Consider the following 18635-nt stretch of genomic DNA (forward strand, 5'->3'; position numbering starts at 1 on the left):
AATGGAATACTATTGCAGTAACACATCATCAATAGGGTAACCCCAATCTAACACATTGTATTTTGTATGAGATGTATATTGCTTTGGAGAAAAGCGCCTGCTAAATTAGTAAATGTAAATGTAACCTGTCTCACCACAGTCTAAACCCAGCTCACGTTCCCTATTAGTGGGTAAACAATCCAATGCTTGGTGAATTCTGCTTCACAACAATAGGAAGAGCCAACATCGAAGGATCAAAAAAACAACGTCACTATGAACGTTTGGCTGCCACAATGCACATCCACATATGCAGGATGCAAGAGAACCTCATCGCCCTGACAAGCAAGGTTCCGGCCAAAAGAGCAAATAGATTATTGACTATTGTCAACCACCATCAAAATTAGGGTACATACTGGGTAATTTTGAGTCACTGAGAAACATGCACCTCTGAATAGAAGCTTCTGCAGATGCAGTGAGCGGAGCCTCATTTTACAAAGGATTCCATTCGGAGATGCACCTTTCTCTATGAACACTTGTTACATGAGGTTATTTTCCCTTCATTTGCACCTCCATATTGTTGCCTGATTAAGAGCGAGCTGTAAAAAACCAACCTGTCAATGTCACACTGTTTGCAAACTATGCATCTAATTCTGAATATAGTGCTTTTCATGCTACTCTACATATTAATTTAAGGCTGACCTTTTATATTGACAAATAAACCAATAAACTTTCAATTGTTGATTGGATTCACCATTTGATTGGCATTTCACATTTTTAAATGTGTAAATGGTTTAAGCTTGAATGATGTGGTCAAACACACAACCCCAGCATGAAATCCAAGAGAGAACTTGAACGCTTCACCACATATGTGGATTCATGGATGCTGGTGTACATTTATGTAAAGGGTTACATTGCACTTGTTTTCCCCACTCACTAAAGAGCCAAACTACTTAAAAAGCCATCATAAAATTGTTTCAAGGCCCAGGAAGTGCTTTGTTGTAAAATAACCAAGTCTACATACAGATGACTTTGGAAAACATGTACAACATTAAGAGCTAGGAACAAAAATAAACACTCACTATTGTTAACCAATGGGGGGTGCAGTGGCGCAGTGGGTTGGACCGCAGTCCTGCTCTCCAGTGGGTCTGGGGTTCAAGTCCTGCTTGGGGTGCCTTGTAATGGACTGGTGTCCTGTCCTGGGTGTGTCCCCTCCCCCTCCGGCCTTATGCCCTGTGTTACCGGGTAGGCTCCGGTTCCCCGCAACCCCATATGGGACGAGCGGTTCTGAAAGTGTGTGTGTGTGTGTGTGTGTGTGTGTGTGTGTGTGTGTGTTGTTAACCACTCTCAAAATTAGGGTACAGGCAATTTAGAGTCACTGATTCATCCAAGACACACGTCTTCAGACTGTGGGAAAGACGAGACGGAAGGAACCCACACAAACACAGGAAGAACATGTAAACTCAACACAGACAAAGCGAGGCACAGAGAACAGCGCTACTTGTTGCCACCATGCCGATTACCCAAAATTTTTGCTCAAACACTGAAAGATCCTCTTGGGAAATGTACACAGTTTAATGCAAACATCAGAATCCAGACTGTTTATGCCATGAAAATTCAAGGTCATCCACAAGGACTTCCTGTTTCATTCATTATGGTACTAGTTGTGCTGTCGCTCACTGGGGTTTGTAGAGTATAATAAACACAGGGTCTCAAGAGCAGTACTGTTCTAACGAGTCCTTTCAGTCAAAAAGAGCTAGAAATAACAAACCATCTGTCAATGGTGCAAACAGTCAAAATATGTGTGCCTGTGTATCGTTTTCAGAAGCGCAGACACACACACACTTCCTTCTAGACAGAAATATTTTGTAATCCAGCGAAAACCAAAAGACATGCTTAGTTTGAAGCATTTATTAAAGCATAAAAATGTAAAGCACCTGTGTTAACAAAAACAATGACCTATAGCCTATAGTACAAAAATGTCAATTTACATCAATTTGGCATCAATGGGAACAGTGTAGCAGTTGACCATGTATACATTATGTGCACAAAAAAAGCACCATTAAATAGACTGAATCTGTCTTATGGATTTTTCCTCTCCTTCACTTACAGATTCTTCAATCAAATCATACCTCCTTTTCATTCCATGGACTAACCAAATATATTAAGTTTAAATATTTTAATAAACTAGATCAATGATATATTTACATAATACAGGTACCATTGCTGTATAGGTACCATTGCTATATTTACATAATATAGGTACCAGTGCTGCAAATACACCATGAATAAATACTTAAAATGACAACACCATAAGAGGGCTACACAAAATTCTTTTTATACAGTGCCCAACCCTATGTGTCATTTTAAAAAGTGCAGGTTTAAGGAGTATGGCAAACAGTTTATGACCACTGTATCAAAAAAAATTATGTGGGAAAAATTTTAACAAGGAGCTGAAACCAGCCTAGGCACTTGTGGGGAGGAGACGGACCAATTTAACTGGCTGCACTGCTTCAAATTCATTCATACAGTTGTCATGAGCTTTAAAGAACCTGATCGGAAACGGAGGATCTTCTTCTTTAAATTGTGGGATGCTTTAATTTTGACAAAAGTTTTATCCTGGGCAGAGGTCAATTCATGGGTGAGACATGGTCCAGTGATGTGCCCAAACTGACGCCAGTTAGTACCCCCACTTCCCTCCGAATCACTCGTGTTTGTACTCTCCCCTACAAAATCCACTTCGCTGACACTGGACTCGCTGTCTCCAAAGCAGTTGGTGGTATAGTTGCTTTGTTCATCATCACTGGTATCCAGGATTGTGGAGTGGAACAAGGATGCACACTCTGCAGAATATTCAGAGTCACTACCAACATAGGCATAAGGACTGGGGTACTGCATGTTAGATGGCAGGTACACGGTTGGAATGTGGCCTAGAATTTCCCGTTTTTGATGCCTGTGGGCCCTCCTCAAAGCCTCCTCGCAAGGAACCTCATTTATAGATTTCAACCTACGGTAGTCACCTCTCTTGTACTTGGGCTTTGTAAACACTGTCTCACGTCCATGTGCTTGATGCCGTGGTAAAACCATCTTGCCCATGGTTGCTGGTGGATGTTTGTCTACAACACGACCCTCTGGAATGGAGGCTGGAATCCTCTTTGCTCTACAGGAGCTTTTCTTAGACGCTATGTGTGGGTGGGTCAAGTCATCAGGGAAGCGGCATTTCTTTATCCCAGTCCGCTGCTTTTCCCGTCCTGTCTCAAGCACTGGTTCAGTATGCATCCTGGACTTCAGTGTGCTGCTTTTCACTCTGAAGACCTTCACATTCTTGCCACCCTTGCGGACTTTCACTATCTGCCTGTGATTAAGTATGAACTGGGCATTGACCTTGTGCCTGCATTCATCTTGACTCTGAGAGGAAGAACCCAAAGTCACAAGCTCAAGAATAGGTCGTTCTTCCTGCACAGACAAGGCAGCTGGGGGAGATTTTGGACATTTCTTTGGAGAGCACACTTCCACTACCTGTGGATCTTTGCTGTCTCCAACAGATGGGAAATGAGGATACTTATTGTCTTTAGGGGAAGAAACTGCATGAGGACTATCCAGGTCTTGGTAATTCTTTGATGTGCTCAATGGAAGGCCTTTATTAGTCATCTTTTTGGAGAGGCTATTTGTGTGAGCATCGTTGTCATTATTAATCAAATGTTCATTTTGAAGCTGGCTGAGGAATTGGGACTTTCCAGTCTCTGGAAGTTCAGCTTTGGCTTCCACTGCCCACTGTCTGAGAAGAGATCCTGCTCCTGTGTCTACACTGTTAATAGTGCTAGCATGCATACTTCCTTGCCATTTTGTTTTGTGGTCAGGAGCTTTTGCTTGTGCTTGGCAACTCGTTTGCCGCACACAAAGGCTACCTTGTCTCAAAATACTCTTGGAGTGATCTGTGTTTATGCTAGTCCGTGGTTTGTTAGTCCTCAAGGGCTGGGACCTCCTCTGCAACAGGCCAAAGATGTAATTGTCCAATCTTTTGTTGAAGGAAGTGTGGGAAGTCGGCCAAGAGGCATTCTGGGACGTTAAAGGCTGCTCAGGCTTTAGCACATCACTCAGAGTCTCACTTGCTTTTACTGTGGTGCTCTCCTCTTTAAATTGGCTGATGAGAGACTGGAAGAACATGGGACTCTGGACAGCCACAGCATGAAGGGGGCTGGGGTAGTGGTACACATCGCTTCCATTCCTGGTCACGAGGTCACAGTGGTACTTGGAGTGACCATCACAGGCACTCTCAGCAGAGGGTGAGTAGGGTGCAGAAAAGGACCTACTGGCTGACCCAGAGCTCTGATCCTCGCACTGGCCTTCACATTCCATACATTCCACCAAGTCATCTGCAACAAGACAGCAAATGGGAGTTCAAAGAGCCCACAAGAACAAACACACAAATACATACACCTTTAACTACAAAATTCCCAACTGTGCAGAAACACAGAGAAAGACCATTCAGTTCAATTTTACTTCATATTATTTAATGTATTCAATAATGTTATTGTGGGTAATATTGTAATCATCGCTTATTTCTTTCATTTGTACATGAGCATGAGCTCCACTGATGACTTAGCAAAGTGATCTTTATCACTTATGGAACCCAAATAAGAAAATTCAGTGCCCAGGAATGCAAAACATCCATGATTCAGGAATGAGAATTTGCATTGCTACAGTCTAACAGACTGTGGAGCTTGAATTTTGTCTGTTAAGAAGCTTTGTATTGCCAGTGTAAACCTTCTCATAGCTGTGACTCTGATCCCTTTTCTAAAGAGGTGACCTCCCACAAGTGTTTCTTGACAGTAGTTCATAGTTAAAAGCTGTGTTTTCAAACAAGCTCCCAGGTATGTCCAAAATCAAAAGTAATAACAACAGAAGATATCAATACCAGCATTGGAAGAACTCACCTGCAGACTTGAGACGTCCCTCTGAAACACTTGGAGATGATTCAAAAGGACTGCAGAAGCAGGTGCTGGAACGGCAGCTGGACAAACACTCACTGAAGACTGAATTGGAGGAGTTTGAGAGGGACCCTGAAGTCCCATCACTCAGCTCGTAAAAACCTAGGGAGCACAAGGCCACAAGAGGGGAGTTTTAACAAACGCACTGAGAAATTAGACTTTTCAAATATTTCTGGATATACACTATTCCCTCATATAATGACTTCCTGTACAATGAAAAACTGATACAACAGGCTTATTATTCAAAAGAGATGTTTTGCCCAGCCAAATTGTCATTTTACTTCTGAAACAGGTATTTTATTTACTGTCAACTATGCTTCTTTTGTAACAAAACCAGCTACTATACAGTATGTACAGTATCACAGAGTCTCAACCAATTACTCAATATTACAACATTTATGGTAAACCAAATTCAAGTGTAAAGTAGAAGATGAAATATAAACTTTTTAAAATGTAAACTGTACAAACATAAATATATACTTATTTCAACAACTTGAATAACATGAACACCCTTACACTACTATAGATAAGTCCTTTATCCCGTGACCAAATGATTTAGTGTCAAACATTACACAGCACTTCTTGCCCACCCAGTGAACAACCGTGATCTTGTCGCCAGATCATAGACATCCATGAACAAAGCTTATAAAAATTTCTCCTAAAAAGGATGCAAAGGCAGAGAATGACAAATTGAAAAGAAAAATGTAACATTAAAAGACAAGTTAGAAATTGTTAAGTGCATTAAATGTGGTGAGAAGCAGAGGAATATTTTTCCAAGTACTAGCTCAGCTGAGTAATATTTATAAATTTCATTCAAAATAAAGAAAAGGCTGAGAAAAATGGAGAAACTAATTAGCAATGACACATTGTCGAATTGTTTGCATCTCTATCTCGCCAACAGATGGGGAAATTCACTTTTGCTTACTCTGAGCTGTACGTTGCTTTGGAGGAAAGCGTCTGCTAAACAAATTAATGTACATGTTACTGTTCTCAGCACAAGGAAGAGAGTGCCACAAAAAGAAGGAGGGAAACTGAAGTGATGCCAGCTTTCACACTGCCCTCATGCCTGAACCATCCACTTAAGGACTGAAACAAAAAGCTGCTTCTCTTGTGGTTTGCAAGTCGGGGTCCAAATGTGAAAATGACCATCCAAAAATTATTCACTCTCCTATACAAGTCATTGTACCAGTTTAAATAAATTAAGTAAGTGGTAGAATTAAATAATTTCTGTTAGAAATACGATAAAGTGCTATGGCGTTAATGTGATGTGTAAAAAATTTTTATTTGGAATTGTAATTGATTGTAGGTGACTGTCATGGGGGATTTTGCCTAATGGGGTGATTTCATGGAAAGAATTAACCCCATTAAACAAGGGATGGCTCTATAAGTATGTAATATTAACACACAATGGATATTTTCACTGATTAGAGTGGGTTTTGTCTTTTTGCTTCTTATTAGCAAAAAAAGAAGGGGGTAGAATAATTTTATCTCTTTTTGATCTTAGTAACTACAGCACAAATGGTTGAGTTAATCCATACTGTTATAAAATACCACAAAGGCTGTCAAACATCACAGTTTAACCAAAAAAAAAAAAAAAAAAAAAAAAAAAAAAACACTGCATATATTACTGAAGCATTCTCTGAGGGGCAACTGGCTGAATACACATTAAGGAAACGTTTCACACAAGTCTGAAAGGGCAAGAAGTGTCCTGTTGTGACAATCTCTTTTTAACAGACAGAAATGACACCATGGGGGAAATGAGCATTTAAAAAGAATAATTTATATTAAAGTTGGAGTCTTTCAGCTCAGACATAAAGTAATCTTAAATGCACTAGAGGAGGAACACAGGAAACAATACCATGATGCAGTTCTTATGCAGTACAGGACAAAGAGGTTGAGTAAAAGGACAATAGGGAAACTTACAGCTTATTCAAATATTTTTGGGTGATCTAGGGTTTACTGAATTTTGCCCATTCAATAACGTGTGCGTAAGATGTTAAAAACACTTTGGTTACAGTTAGCTTTTAATGTTCCATTTCAGCATGACACTAAACAAAAAATCTTTCAAGCTGTGCTATATGCTACATCACTAGTTTGCCAATATGCTACCTTATCAGCAGCAAAATGTCATGGCCACTGAAATAGAGCCCTCCAAATACTATAGAGTATAACAATAAACAAGGTCTGCCTACCAACCAGACCCTTCCACAAGTATGTGACAAGACACAAACCTCAAAGTAAACTGGAAGGCCCCTGAGTTACCTCTGCTGTACCAAAGTAAAATGAGGTACGATGCCCTCCCTCCTCAGAGGACTCACCAGAGCTGGGGCGACTGTCAGACTCCGCATGGTCACGTGACGCTTTCTCAGTGTCCAGCCGAAGGTCACTGATCTGCCTGTCCAGTTCCTGAAGCTGACTGATCAGACCAGCATCTCTCCGTCTCAAGCAGTTCTGGGGGCACAAATGGGAACACGTCTCTCTCTCTCGCTCCCTCTCCCTCCCTCCTTCCTAGTGGTATCAGCTCATTCTCCAGCAATACTGTACTTCTCCCAAGCTCAGCATATTCAATGAAGCGTTCCAAAGAAATTTAGGAGCTTGCATTCTGTATGCAATTAGGGAAAATGTGCCCTTTTCTTTCTTTCAACCATTTAATTTTAGATGTGTGTCTGGGAAATAAAACACCAGCAAACAAAACAAGAACACAAGGCACTGGATATTTCAAGACTTATCACCAATTACATTCATCTCACTGGGAAGTCTAAGAACTGGCAAACAGCTAATTTCTCCTTTCCTCTAAGTTAAATTTGCTCTATTAAAAATTTGAAGCTAACAAAAAAAAACTAATATGCATTTCATACATCCAGACAAAGTTGAAAAAAAAAAACTTTCCAATGTATGCCTGGCAATGAGAAATATAATAAAATATGAAATTTAATGAGGGGCGGTGTCGCGATTGTGTCCCAATGGAGTCAGACAGTATGCACGCGCTGCCGGCGTGCAGGTCGGGCTCCCAACAAAAACGCACTCGAGATGTGCCGAGCTGTCAGTCAGTGTGTAGCCTGCTGAAGCTGTGCAGCTGTTGTCTTGTGGATTTTTCATGTGGTTAAATAAATAAATAAATAAATAAATAAATAAAGGAACAAAATGTATCTCTCACGGGCGTCACGCACTTCCATTGTTATTTCGGCCAGGTTAGTGCCAAATCACGTATAATTACTTGTAACGATGTCGTTAAGAGACAATTTATTGTACTTATTTAGAAAATAACGGACAACAAATACCCGGAAATCGATTTCATCTGGTAATGAAAGAAGAAAACATCTTCCATTACTTTAAATTAAGTTCAAATTAAACATGTAACAACTTGTCCGTGAAGAGATCGGACTGTCATCTGCAACACGATTCTTGGCAAAACATTAAAAAAAGAAATGTTCCACCGAAGCCGAGCGCATTTACAGTGCTGTACTGTACTTTAGTATTGTAGTACTGCACAGGGCATCGGAGAGCGCCGTCTCGCGCCTCCCGTCTACCGCCTTCGGGCTGCGGCGCGCGGCTCTCTCGCGCACACCTCCCGCCAGAAGGTCAGTCGTTTTCCGGAAGCCGCTGCTATGATGCGCACCTCAGTAAAGAAGAAAACTTCTGTTTCTAGGAGTTTTCACCGACTGCTGTCCTGCTTCAACTCCGGTGCCTATCGTATTGTCAACGTAAGCGCGAGTAAAAACATGATAATGATATAACATTAAATCTGGAGTGGAATGGATTCAATATATCCACTTTCTCTCTTTGACTCTACAGAGTGTGAAAGTCAAACCGCTCAGAGAAAAATACGTCAACAACAGTCCCCGAAAATACTTTAATTCAAGGATACGTTATTCGGCGATTTTTCTTGTTGTTGCAGTGTCCCACACACACAGAGTACATACATGCACTGACACAGACTCAGAGAGAGTACTGTACAGTACACACAATCTGCGATTACAAGAAGACAGAGTTTAGGCGCGGCGTGGCGCGCACACTGGCACGCAGCAGGTCGCCGCATCGCTACACTCCGACGCGGTGACTCACTCTGGAGGAGCCACGTTGACATGATGTACGTATTTTAGCGGACTAATTGCTGTCTGACACAAATTCTCGAGAAGAAAAGTAAAGCACGGGCGAACTGCACACGAGCCACGGGAGGCGACACACACCAGCTGTTTCCGCAGCAGCAGGATGTTCTCCCCCAGGAGCTTTTCCTCCTCCTCCGAGCTCAGGCGCCGTTCCTGCTGGTGCTGCTCCCGGCAGATCGCGCTCCTCACCAGCGCCTCCTGCCTCTGTCGCAGGTACTCCAGCTCGCCGAGCCCCGCCAGCGTCGCTTCCAGCCGCTCGCGAGTCCTCAAGCGCTCCAGCTCCACGTCCAACCGCTCCCTGCAGCGCACCTCTTGTTCTCTCCTGTCCCGCAACAGCGAGCCGTCTCTCGGAGCGGAGGGTTTCATGGCTGTCCGCGAAAAGGAAGAGTCACAGCATTGGAGTATTAGACGGGTGTGTAGTCGCATAGGGCTGGTCCCGACACACGATGCTAAGTATAAGACGAACGGTTTTGAATCCCAACAAGAGACTGGTAGTGCACACAAACTGTATGTAAAAATGCGATTAATGTCTCTATTGTCCCTCTATCCACACCTCACTCCTTTCCAGACTGCAGCGCTGAGTGACGTCCTGCCGACAGCTGCCTTCAACTTTACAGCCAGCGCTGGTGAGGACCGCTCACAGTCCTTAACCACACGAGTCCTAGTGCCCGCCAGTTCTACCGTCCCGTCCCGTTGTGTCCCGTCCCGTTCGTTCCGTTCATTGCGCTCGAGCTGTCACTTTCTTAATTTGCACATACTAAAGCGTATGCCTCGCATTTTCAAGATGTTGGACAATTATGATGTTCTTTATGGGGGATCTTGTTAAAATTAAACATTCCGCATATTTCATAAATGCAGTGCCGTCAACAAAGCATTTAAATTGTCACGAGAGTTAGTAAGAGAAATAAGAGTATTCGAGAAGGGTTACTTAATGACCATTGCGGACAACTTTTTGACTTACCCTCGACGTTTGGTATTACATTGTAATTATACAGCACTTACACGGTTGAATTTTTATTTCATTTGATTTAAACCAGAACAACAAAACAGAAAACAACACAAACAATAGTACATGTGATGTAGCATTTCGAAAAAAAAAACAACATTAAAAACAGTATCAGGGATATTACTTACATTACAAAAACACATTATGAAGAAAAGGTTAAACAAAGGTAAAGTAAACATCGCTTTTATATTTTTACAGTTTAAAAAAGCTTGAAAATACATTTTGTTTCTTTTATTTTTTATTTTATGCTAAGTATACGACTGTCTGTGGTACATTTTACTTGTGTATATCTTACAGGTGAGCGGGCCCACCTTCGCTGTAGTACGTGCTCAAAGAACAGTAGGTCATTTCTATACTGTATTCATTTAGTGTTCACAAAACCGAGGCTCTTCTGTACATGGACGCAGTGGTGACAGCGCCCTCCTCTGTAGCAAGGAAATCGTGGAAGAAACAGTCTATCTGAGGTCAGAGCTCAGAAATGTGACCTATGGGGCAGATAATAATGGGCTGAGTGATTTACTGTGTGCTGCAGAGGCATTGCTGTGGACCCTAAAAGAGCCTCTGAGTCCATCACTAGTACGCTTCCTGTAATCATAAAACTGCATATATGCCTTTCAGAAAATGAAGTTATCAGCATTGATGCATCTCCTTGTAAACCTATAACAGAAAGCTACATGTACAAGAAAAAAGAAAAATTGCTGCATGTGCCAGTTCCCATATTTAAAGTAAGACATTCAGAAATTAAAAAAACCTTTGTTTGCCAAAATTTCGTAGGGCATCTCCCAGGGGGGACCCATACAGATGATTTTTCTTCTTTTCATATGTCTGTTTCATACAGTCATAAGTTTTTCCACTGCTTTCTTTTTCTTTGGAATTTAGTTGTAAACTTGTCAACACAACACGCAGGGAGTCAATCAAGACAAAAAAATAAGAAATCCATCTGAAATCAATCTGAATTTGTTTAATGCAACACAAATCTGCTAATAAAATCTTTCACTACACTCCCACTGGATGGTACCGTATATATTAATACCCAAGAAAGTATAATTTTGGCTATTGGTGCTGAAGGACATAAAGCATATTACTGCGTATGGTATGCAGGACAGCAGGAAATGCTGATACGGTTTTGTTCAGAGCAGAGCATATTAGGACTAATACCAGAGAATAACTGTAACAACATGTGTACATGCTTCAATCCAGTGGATCATTTTGTTGTAAGGATTCATTTTTGAAATACACTGGGTCCTCCATGCAAGAAAACAATTGAGACCAGAAGTCTGACTGTAACTCAGTTTGTTTGTAAATCGAATTACTGCATCACAGTCTATGCTTCATTACAGAGATACAAAGTAAACGCCCATGTGACTGCAAAGGACCTGCGGTAAAGTTTAGTGGCACAGCAGTTGTTGTGGTTGTGTCGGTCCATTTTGCAGCACCGCTTGCACACACAATGTGTGGAGAAGAGTCATCGAAAGGAAACTTTACCTAGAGTCCAGCACAGCAGATAAGTCATACTGTAGGTGTTTTGAAACCAAGTGCTGTGGTTTGATTAAACAAATCCAGACTATTTGGGTTACAATCAACAAAGCTGTATTTGGAGAAAAAAGGAGAAGTATTTGAAGAAAAGAACATCTTGTCAACTTTCAAGCATAGAGGCACCATATTTTTCTAATGGTTACAAGTGGCAAAAGTTTGGCTTTTTTGACTATATGTTTAACAAAAAAATTTTTTTTAATATCCAAAAGTTACAGTTAAACCAAGTGAACTTACTAATGCATTGCAATAATTATTTGTTCTGGGATAAATTATACTGTTTGCTTTCTTAATGGTTAAAATTAGTCCATTCAAGATGTAGAATTATATGCTGAAGCAATGATTCCCCAATGTGCATTATTTAAGGGTAATCTCCTGATGTGAACCAGTGAGCCTTGAATCATTGGTTTGGAAACCTACACAGAGGTTTAGTGCTGGAATAATTATTTCCACTCTCTGACAGAGTAGCATATTTAAAAATAGCATTTTTTTGTGTTGCCTTCTATTGCACTACAGCCCTTCCTGATTTTTTCGTAGCGACATTGCTTTCTTTCGACCTTTAAAAGCAGAAATGGACACTTCTACTGTCCTAAACTAAAATTTCATTTTAAAAAATTACTTTATTGTAACATGTAATAGTGAGGCAGCTGGGGGTTAGTGGTTCCCGCTGCCACCACTGGACTTGTTTGAACCCTGGTTATTATACTCTACAAGTACAGAATATTGATCAAGGTACTTACCTTGAGTTGGTAGAATAAAAATGACTTGGATGTATAAATGGGCAAATCATTGTAAGTAGAGTCAACTAAATAAATAAATGTAAATGTGTCTCATAAATATAAAAGTTTATTAAAATGGAATTTTTTTCAGTTTGGAGTCTAGTCAGGAAATCCTAAAATATGTTAAAATATTATCTTTCGAAATACTAATTTCTATCACTGAAGGTGAATATCAGAAAATAGTAAGTATACTATACATAATACTGTAGTGCATACGTTTTATGTTAATCTGATATCTGGATATATATTCTTAATGTACTATTACCATATAAACATGAATTTGGACAAATGAAGTGAAGTAAATGATGTTATAATTTTAATGACTTTCAATGGTTCAGTACATTTCAATAATAGAACATATAATAAATGACACTTTATAATTGGTTTATGAATACCCACATTATGTGAAGTTGCTAATGCAAAGGTATAACTCAGGTATGAAATGGAGACAAAGCCAGAGGAATTCAAATGACAAATAAGGTATGAATAGTATTTGTCAATTTTATTTTACTTGCCAGTGCAATGATGTCACAAATGTGGAAGAAAAAAGAAATTGGGGTAAAGTACTTAGCTTACATTTGTATCAGTTCAAAGTGGCTGTATTCATGCCACCACAATGAGAAATTTCAAGTAGAAAACCACTGACCAATGACCTCCTGGAAAGGCATTAGTGTAGTGCAATCTATATTTACTCGTTTCTTTTACCAACAACGCACATAATGGTTCATTTGTCAACTGGAATGGTACAATTTGTACAGGTAATCATACAAGTAAAATAAAAATAGTGCATACAGTATTTATTGCCTCATATTTAAAAGGCACTTCCACCTGTATTCAATTCTTAATGTAAAAATATGTAAACCCATTTCAAATTCAGATTAAAGACTTTAAATTCTTAGTATAAGCATAGCGATTTACCACTCTTTATTTTAATATACAAGTTTTTGCTCTCAGTACAATTACAGTGCAATTACTAAGCAATAAAATGTTCTGTTTGAATTTATGTGCTATATACAAACAGCAACGGATCTTTAATTTGGTGGTGAAATCCTGATGGGGAAGGACATTGTACTGCAGGAACCCTGTGGCTGTGTTTTTATACCACAGTCATTTGGGTGAATAACAGTGCTGATGGATGCGATGAAGTGACTGGCAGTTGGTCGTTGTGCCGCTAATTAAAAACATTGCACCTTAAACAGAGTCCATTGAGTGGAGAGTTTGCTTTGTGCCTGTTTGGACGTGTTTAAACAACTGTTTTCCTGCTACAAGTAGGATGGCAATGGAAAGTGGGGAACTGCTGTGGAGCACAAACACAGCTAATCTGTTTTCTTTAAACTCAGCGTGGATTAGGGAAATGCCATCCATAGACACTTCCATGGGGACCAGATGTTTCTGATACATTCGGTGACTTTCCACAAACTTCCTCTTCAGGATGGAAGCAAGGTCAGCTCACAGAGGGGGAATAACAAACGCAAAGCACATTTTGAGAAGAGATCTTCCCAGCAACAATGAATGAACAGCAGGCATGAATTCCTTGTGTCTGTAGGCTGATGGAAATGCCCCATGGAATAAATCCAGAATCAGGAAACAGGAGGAGCACCACATCCAAACACTTTCATTTGAAAAGCAAAAGAAGTCCATTGTGCTCTGGTCATCTAAACAGGGGGCAGATGGGAAGGAGAATCACCCATGACTTGTCAACTTTGGAATTTATTACAGTTTGTTGCCTACTGCAAATACAGTAAATAAATAGATGATATAAATGTCTCATTTAATGGCATAAGACATGGTCATAGTGTTCATTTTTAAGATCTGAGTAAGAGTAAATCAAAAATGTGGTTAATATATTATTGCAGAGGGGGTGCAGTGGCGCGGTGGGTTGGACCACAGTCCTGCTTTCCGGTGGGTCTGGGGTTCGAGTCCCGCTTGGGGTGCCTTGCGATGGACTGGCGTCCCGTCCTGGGTGTGTCCTCCCCCCCTCCAGCCTTACGCCCTGTGTTACTGGGTAGGCTCCGGTTCCCCGTGACTCTGTATGGGACAAGCGGTTCTGAAAGTGTGTGTGTATATATATATTATTGCTGAGATAATTTTTTAAAGCAGACTGTTCCTAAAACAATAACAATATTATTTGAGCTGAGTCCTTCTTTGTCTAAACTTAAAAAAATGTTACTCTTTGTGCATTCTTTACGAGGCAATTTCTGAAATTCTTTTTTTTTCCTCGTTTGTGTTCTATGTTGCTTTAATTAGGTACCTCCTTTTCCTCACATCCTGGACAAAATCCAGTCAAATAGAGAAAATGTCCATGATGAGGCACCAGCTGGAAAAGAGAGAATACATAAATATATTTAAATATATGAAGGACAGAAATTTTTACTTATAGACTGAGCTGTATTCATATTATGTTCATAAGGAGAACAATGTTGCAATTCAGTAGCTTATTAGAGCCGATGAAGGAGTCGCTGCCCTGTAACCGCTTTTTTTCTGCATATTGCAATTGTAAGGACTGTACTGTACGTCTAAATGAGTTGTTATTAGAAAGAAAACATGAAAAGTGACCCATGAACCCAAATGACGAGGTCATTCATTGTTACTTCAGGGAAAGTTCATCAGTTCCCAGAATTACACACGTTACAAAACTCTGTTTTTCCTCTCTTTGCTTCTACTTTCCAGTTTTTACAGGCATCACTGGTATTGTGTTTTCATACATGTAGCAAAGAAACTGTTTTTTTTATTAAGTAATTGATATATATTTCATACACCTAAGTTTTAGCAATAAGTTTTCTTTTGCAACGATTGTTCATATATTATGAAAAGTTTGGTGTTGGCATTTGTTTTTAATTTATTAACAGCAATCCAATATCATTCCTATTACCAATGATGACTTTATGGCCTTTTTCAACAATAAATTAGAGACCATTAGAAAATAAATTGTATCGTTTACTTTAAGCTCAGGGAGTGAAGGGATCCAGCTCTGTTCTAGATATTTCCAATATTATGATACACTGTGGGTGCTGCTTAAGTAATGCGATTTAACTACCATAGAGGATATTACAGCACTAATCCATACTATGAAAAGAACCAGCTGTCTTGTAGACCCTGTCTCCTCCAAATTAAGACTCAATTTCCGTTCTCGTAGGACTGATATTTAATGTTATTAGTGTTGGTTTTAAAGTAACCAATTATTAGATTCCGATTAAAAAATTTGGATTTAGACCAGAATGTTCCCATTGAATTGTTGACCAATTTATAACTTGCAATTTTTGTCAAAAATATTTAAAATGGTAACTTCACAAATTAAATATTATCTTAACTAAAATAATTTTCCTGAAAAATCTAGTTTCTGTCCTGGTCAAAGTACAAAAAAAGCATATACCAGTATTGCAAATTATGCTTTAATTTAATTCATTTTAATTGGGTGGTGGAAACACACACACTGGGTGAAACCACTTGTCCTGAGCAGGGGGTGGCAGCAAACCAGAGCCTAACCAAGCAACAGAGGGCATAAAGCTAGAGGGATGGGGGGGACACACCAAGGACAGGACAGGATTCCATCGCAAGGCACCCCAAGTGGGGCTCAAACCCCAGACCCACCAGAGAGTGGGACCTTGCCAAACCCCTTGCGCTGTCACACCACCCATGGTGGAAACCACAACATTATTATATTGCTGGACTTAAGTGCAGTGTTTTATACTGTTAACCACAATGTTTAACTTATTAGGCTTAAATATCTGGTTGGAGGGGTGCGGTGGCGCAGTGGGTTGGACCACAGTCCTGCTCTCTGGTGGGTCTGGGGTTTGAGTCCCACTTGGGGTGCCTTGCGATGGACTGGCGTCCCGTCCTGGGTGTGTCCCCTCCCCCTCCGGCCTTACGCCCAGTGTTGCCGGGTAGGCTCCGGCTCCCTGTGACCCTGTATGGGACAATCGGTTCTGAAAATGTGTGTGTGTGTGTGTGTGTGTGTATCTGGTTGGAATATCAGCCACTGCTCTTAAGTGGTTTGTACTTACCAAACTGTCAAAAATTTGTTGAGAAATCTTGTTATATTATCTCTGCATTTTAGTCCAAAGTCAGGTTTTCCAAAAGGTTCAGTTTTGGGTCCCTTGCTGTTTTCACTGTATATTTTACCACTTAGGAATATTATTTGAAAATACACTATTACCTTTCATCCTTATGGTGACAAAACTCAGCTCATTGTTTCTATCAAGGTTGTGTCATAGTGGTTAGTGCTGCTGCCTTTGGACCAAAAGGTCACAGGTTTGAATTCCACCTCCAGCTGTAACACCCTTGAGCAAAGTACTTACTCTAAATTGCTCCAGGAAAAATTAGCCAGCTGTATAAATGGGTAAATAATTGTAAGCTGCTTTGGAGAAAAGTGTCAGCTGAATGAATAAATGTATCTAATGAGCCCTCACCTGGCAAACAACAGTGGATGAGAATTAACTTTTTATCTCTAAATGCAGGTAAAACTGAACTAGTCATACACACACACACACACACACACACACACACACACACAGAAACCACTTGTCCCAAGCAGGGTTGCAACAAGCCGGAGCTGAACCCAGCAGCACAGGGTGTGGGGCTGGAGAGGGAGGGGACACACCCAGGATGGGATGCCAGTCCATCGCAGGGCACCCCAAGCAGGACTCAAACCCCAGACCCACCAGAGAGCGGGACCCTGCCAAACCCACTGTGCCACTGCACCTCCCTTAAACTAGTCATATCTAGTCTAAATTCACAAGAACATGAGGAATTTTAACCACTTTGACTGCATTAGAAACCTGGGTGTTTTTTTTTCAATACTAATTATTTGACTCTCATGTTGCTGCATTGTCTTTTCACTTCAATTTAGTGTAATTTATTTTTATAGAATGCTCTTCTCACAGGGGGTGCGGTGGCGCAGTGGGTTGGACTGCAGTCCTGTTCTCCAGTGGCTCTGGGGTTCAAGTCCCGCTTGGGGTGCCTTGCGACGGACTGGCGTCCCGTCCTTGGTGTGTCCCCTTCCCCCTCCGGCCTTACGCCCTGTGTTGCCGGGTAGGCTCTGGTTCCCCGTGACCCCGTAAGGGACGAGCGGTTCTGAAAATGTGTGTGTGTGTGTGCTCTTCTCACACCATGACACATCTAGCTTTACTGCTTCCTCCAGTAAAGAAACATAGGTAAACTAAGATGCCTTTTATCTAGACAAGATGCAGTAAACCTGGTTCATGGCTTTATCTCTAGCAGAATGAACTTCTTTAATGCTCTGTTAACACGCCGTCTGCATCAGATTATATGTAGCCTGCAATCGATTCCAAACGCTCCTGTTTAGATTGTCACTAGAAATATATGACCATGTAATATATATATATATATATATATATATATATATATATATACACACACACACATTTTCAGAACCGCTTGTCCCATACGGGGTCACGGGGGAACCGGAGCCTACCCGGTAACACAGGGCGTAAGGCCAGAGGGGGAAGGGGACACACCCAGGACGGGACGCCAGTCCGCCGCAAGGCACCCCAAGCGGGACTTGAACCCCAGACCCACCGGAGAGCAGGACTGCGGTCCAACCCACTGCGCCACCGCACCCCCTCTATATATATATATATATATATATATATATATATATATATATATACATACACACACACACACACACAGCTTGTCCCATACAGAGCCAGAGCCTAACCTGACAACACAGGTGTAAGGCTGGAGGGGGAGGGGACACATCCAGGACAGGACACCAGTCCATCGCAAGGCACCCCAAGCAGGACTTGAAGCCCAGACCCACCAGAGAGCAGGACCTGGTCCAACCCACTGGACCATGTAATACAGCTTACATTGTAATCATTTCAATGGCTTCAAGGTAAATTTAAAGCAGATTATAAAATCCTCCCCTTAAGATATATAGTAGTTGATGGCATGGCTCCAGCACACCTTAACGACAGTTTTAATTTTTACTTTCAAGAACATTTTCTGCTCTCTTTAGATGCTAGATATCTTCAGGTACCCAAGATTCATAAGAATTCCTCAAGAGGATGTGTCTTTAGCTACAGAACACCTGAACTGTACAATAAACTGCCAGGAAGTATCAAAAATGCCCTTTCGGTTTCATCCTTTAAATGCAGACTCAAGACCTCTCCTGTACATTTCCACTGTAGAGTTACATTTTCATTACACACACACACACATTTTCAGAACCGCTTGTCCCATACAGGGTCGCGGGGAACCGGAGCCTACCCGGCGACAC

At 40.9% G+C, this 18635-nt stretch overlaps 1 protein-coding gene across 1 annotated transcript; it reads right to left on the reverse strand.

The window, feature by feature from the left end:
- Window positions 1-1916: 1916 nt before the first annotated feature.
- On the reverse strand, window positions 1917-9664 carry dact1 (dishevelled-binding antagonist of beta-catenin 1). Its single transcript, XM_018764108.1, has 4 exons — window positions 9158-9664; window positions 7286-7418; window positions 4914-5069; window positions 1917-4352 (listed from the first exon to the last, which is right to left on the reverse strand). Exons 1-4 carry the CDS (start codon window positions 9500-9502, stop codon window positions 2500-2502), a joined length of 2487 nt encoding a protein of 828 aa, XP_018619624.1. The 5' UTR covers window positions 9503-9664; the 3' UTR covers window positions 1917-2499.
- Between the last annotated feature and the right edge of the window lie 8971 nt (window positions 9665-18635).

Source organism: Scleropages formosus, chromosome 15, assembly GCF_900964775.1.
Source record: "Scleropages formosus chromosome 15, fSclFor1.1, whole genome shotgun sequence".
NCBI classification, from domain to species: domain Eukaryota; kingdom Metazoa; phylum Chordata; class Actinopteri; order Osteoglossiformes; family Osteoglossidae; genus Scleropages; species Scleropages formosus.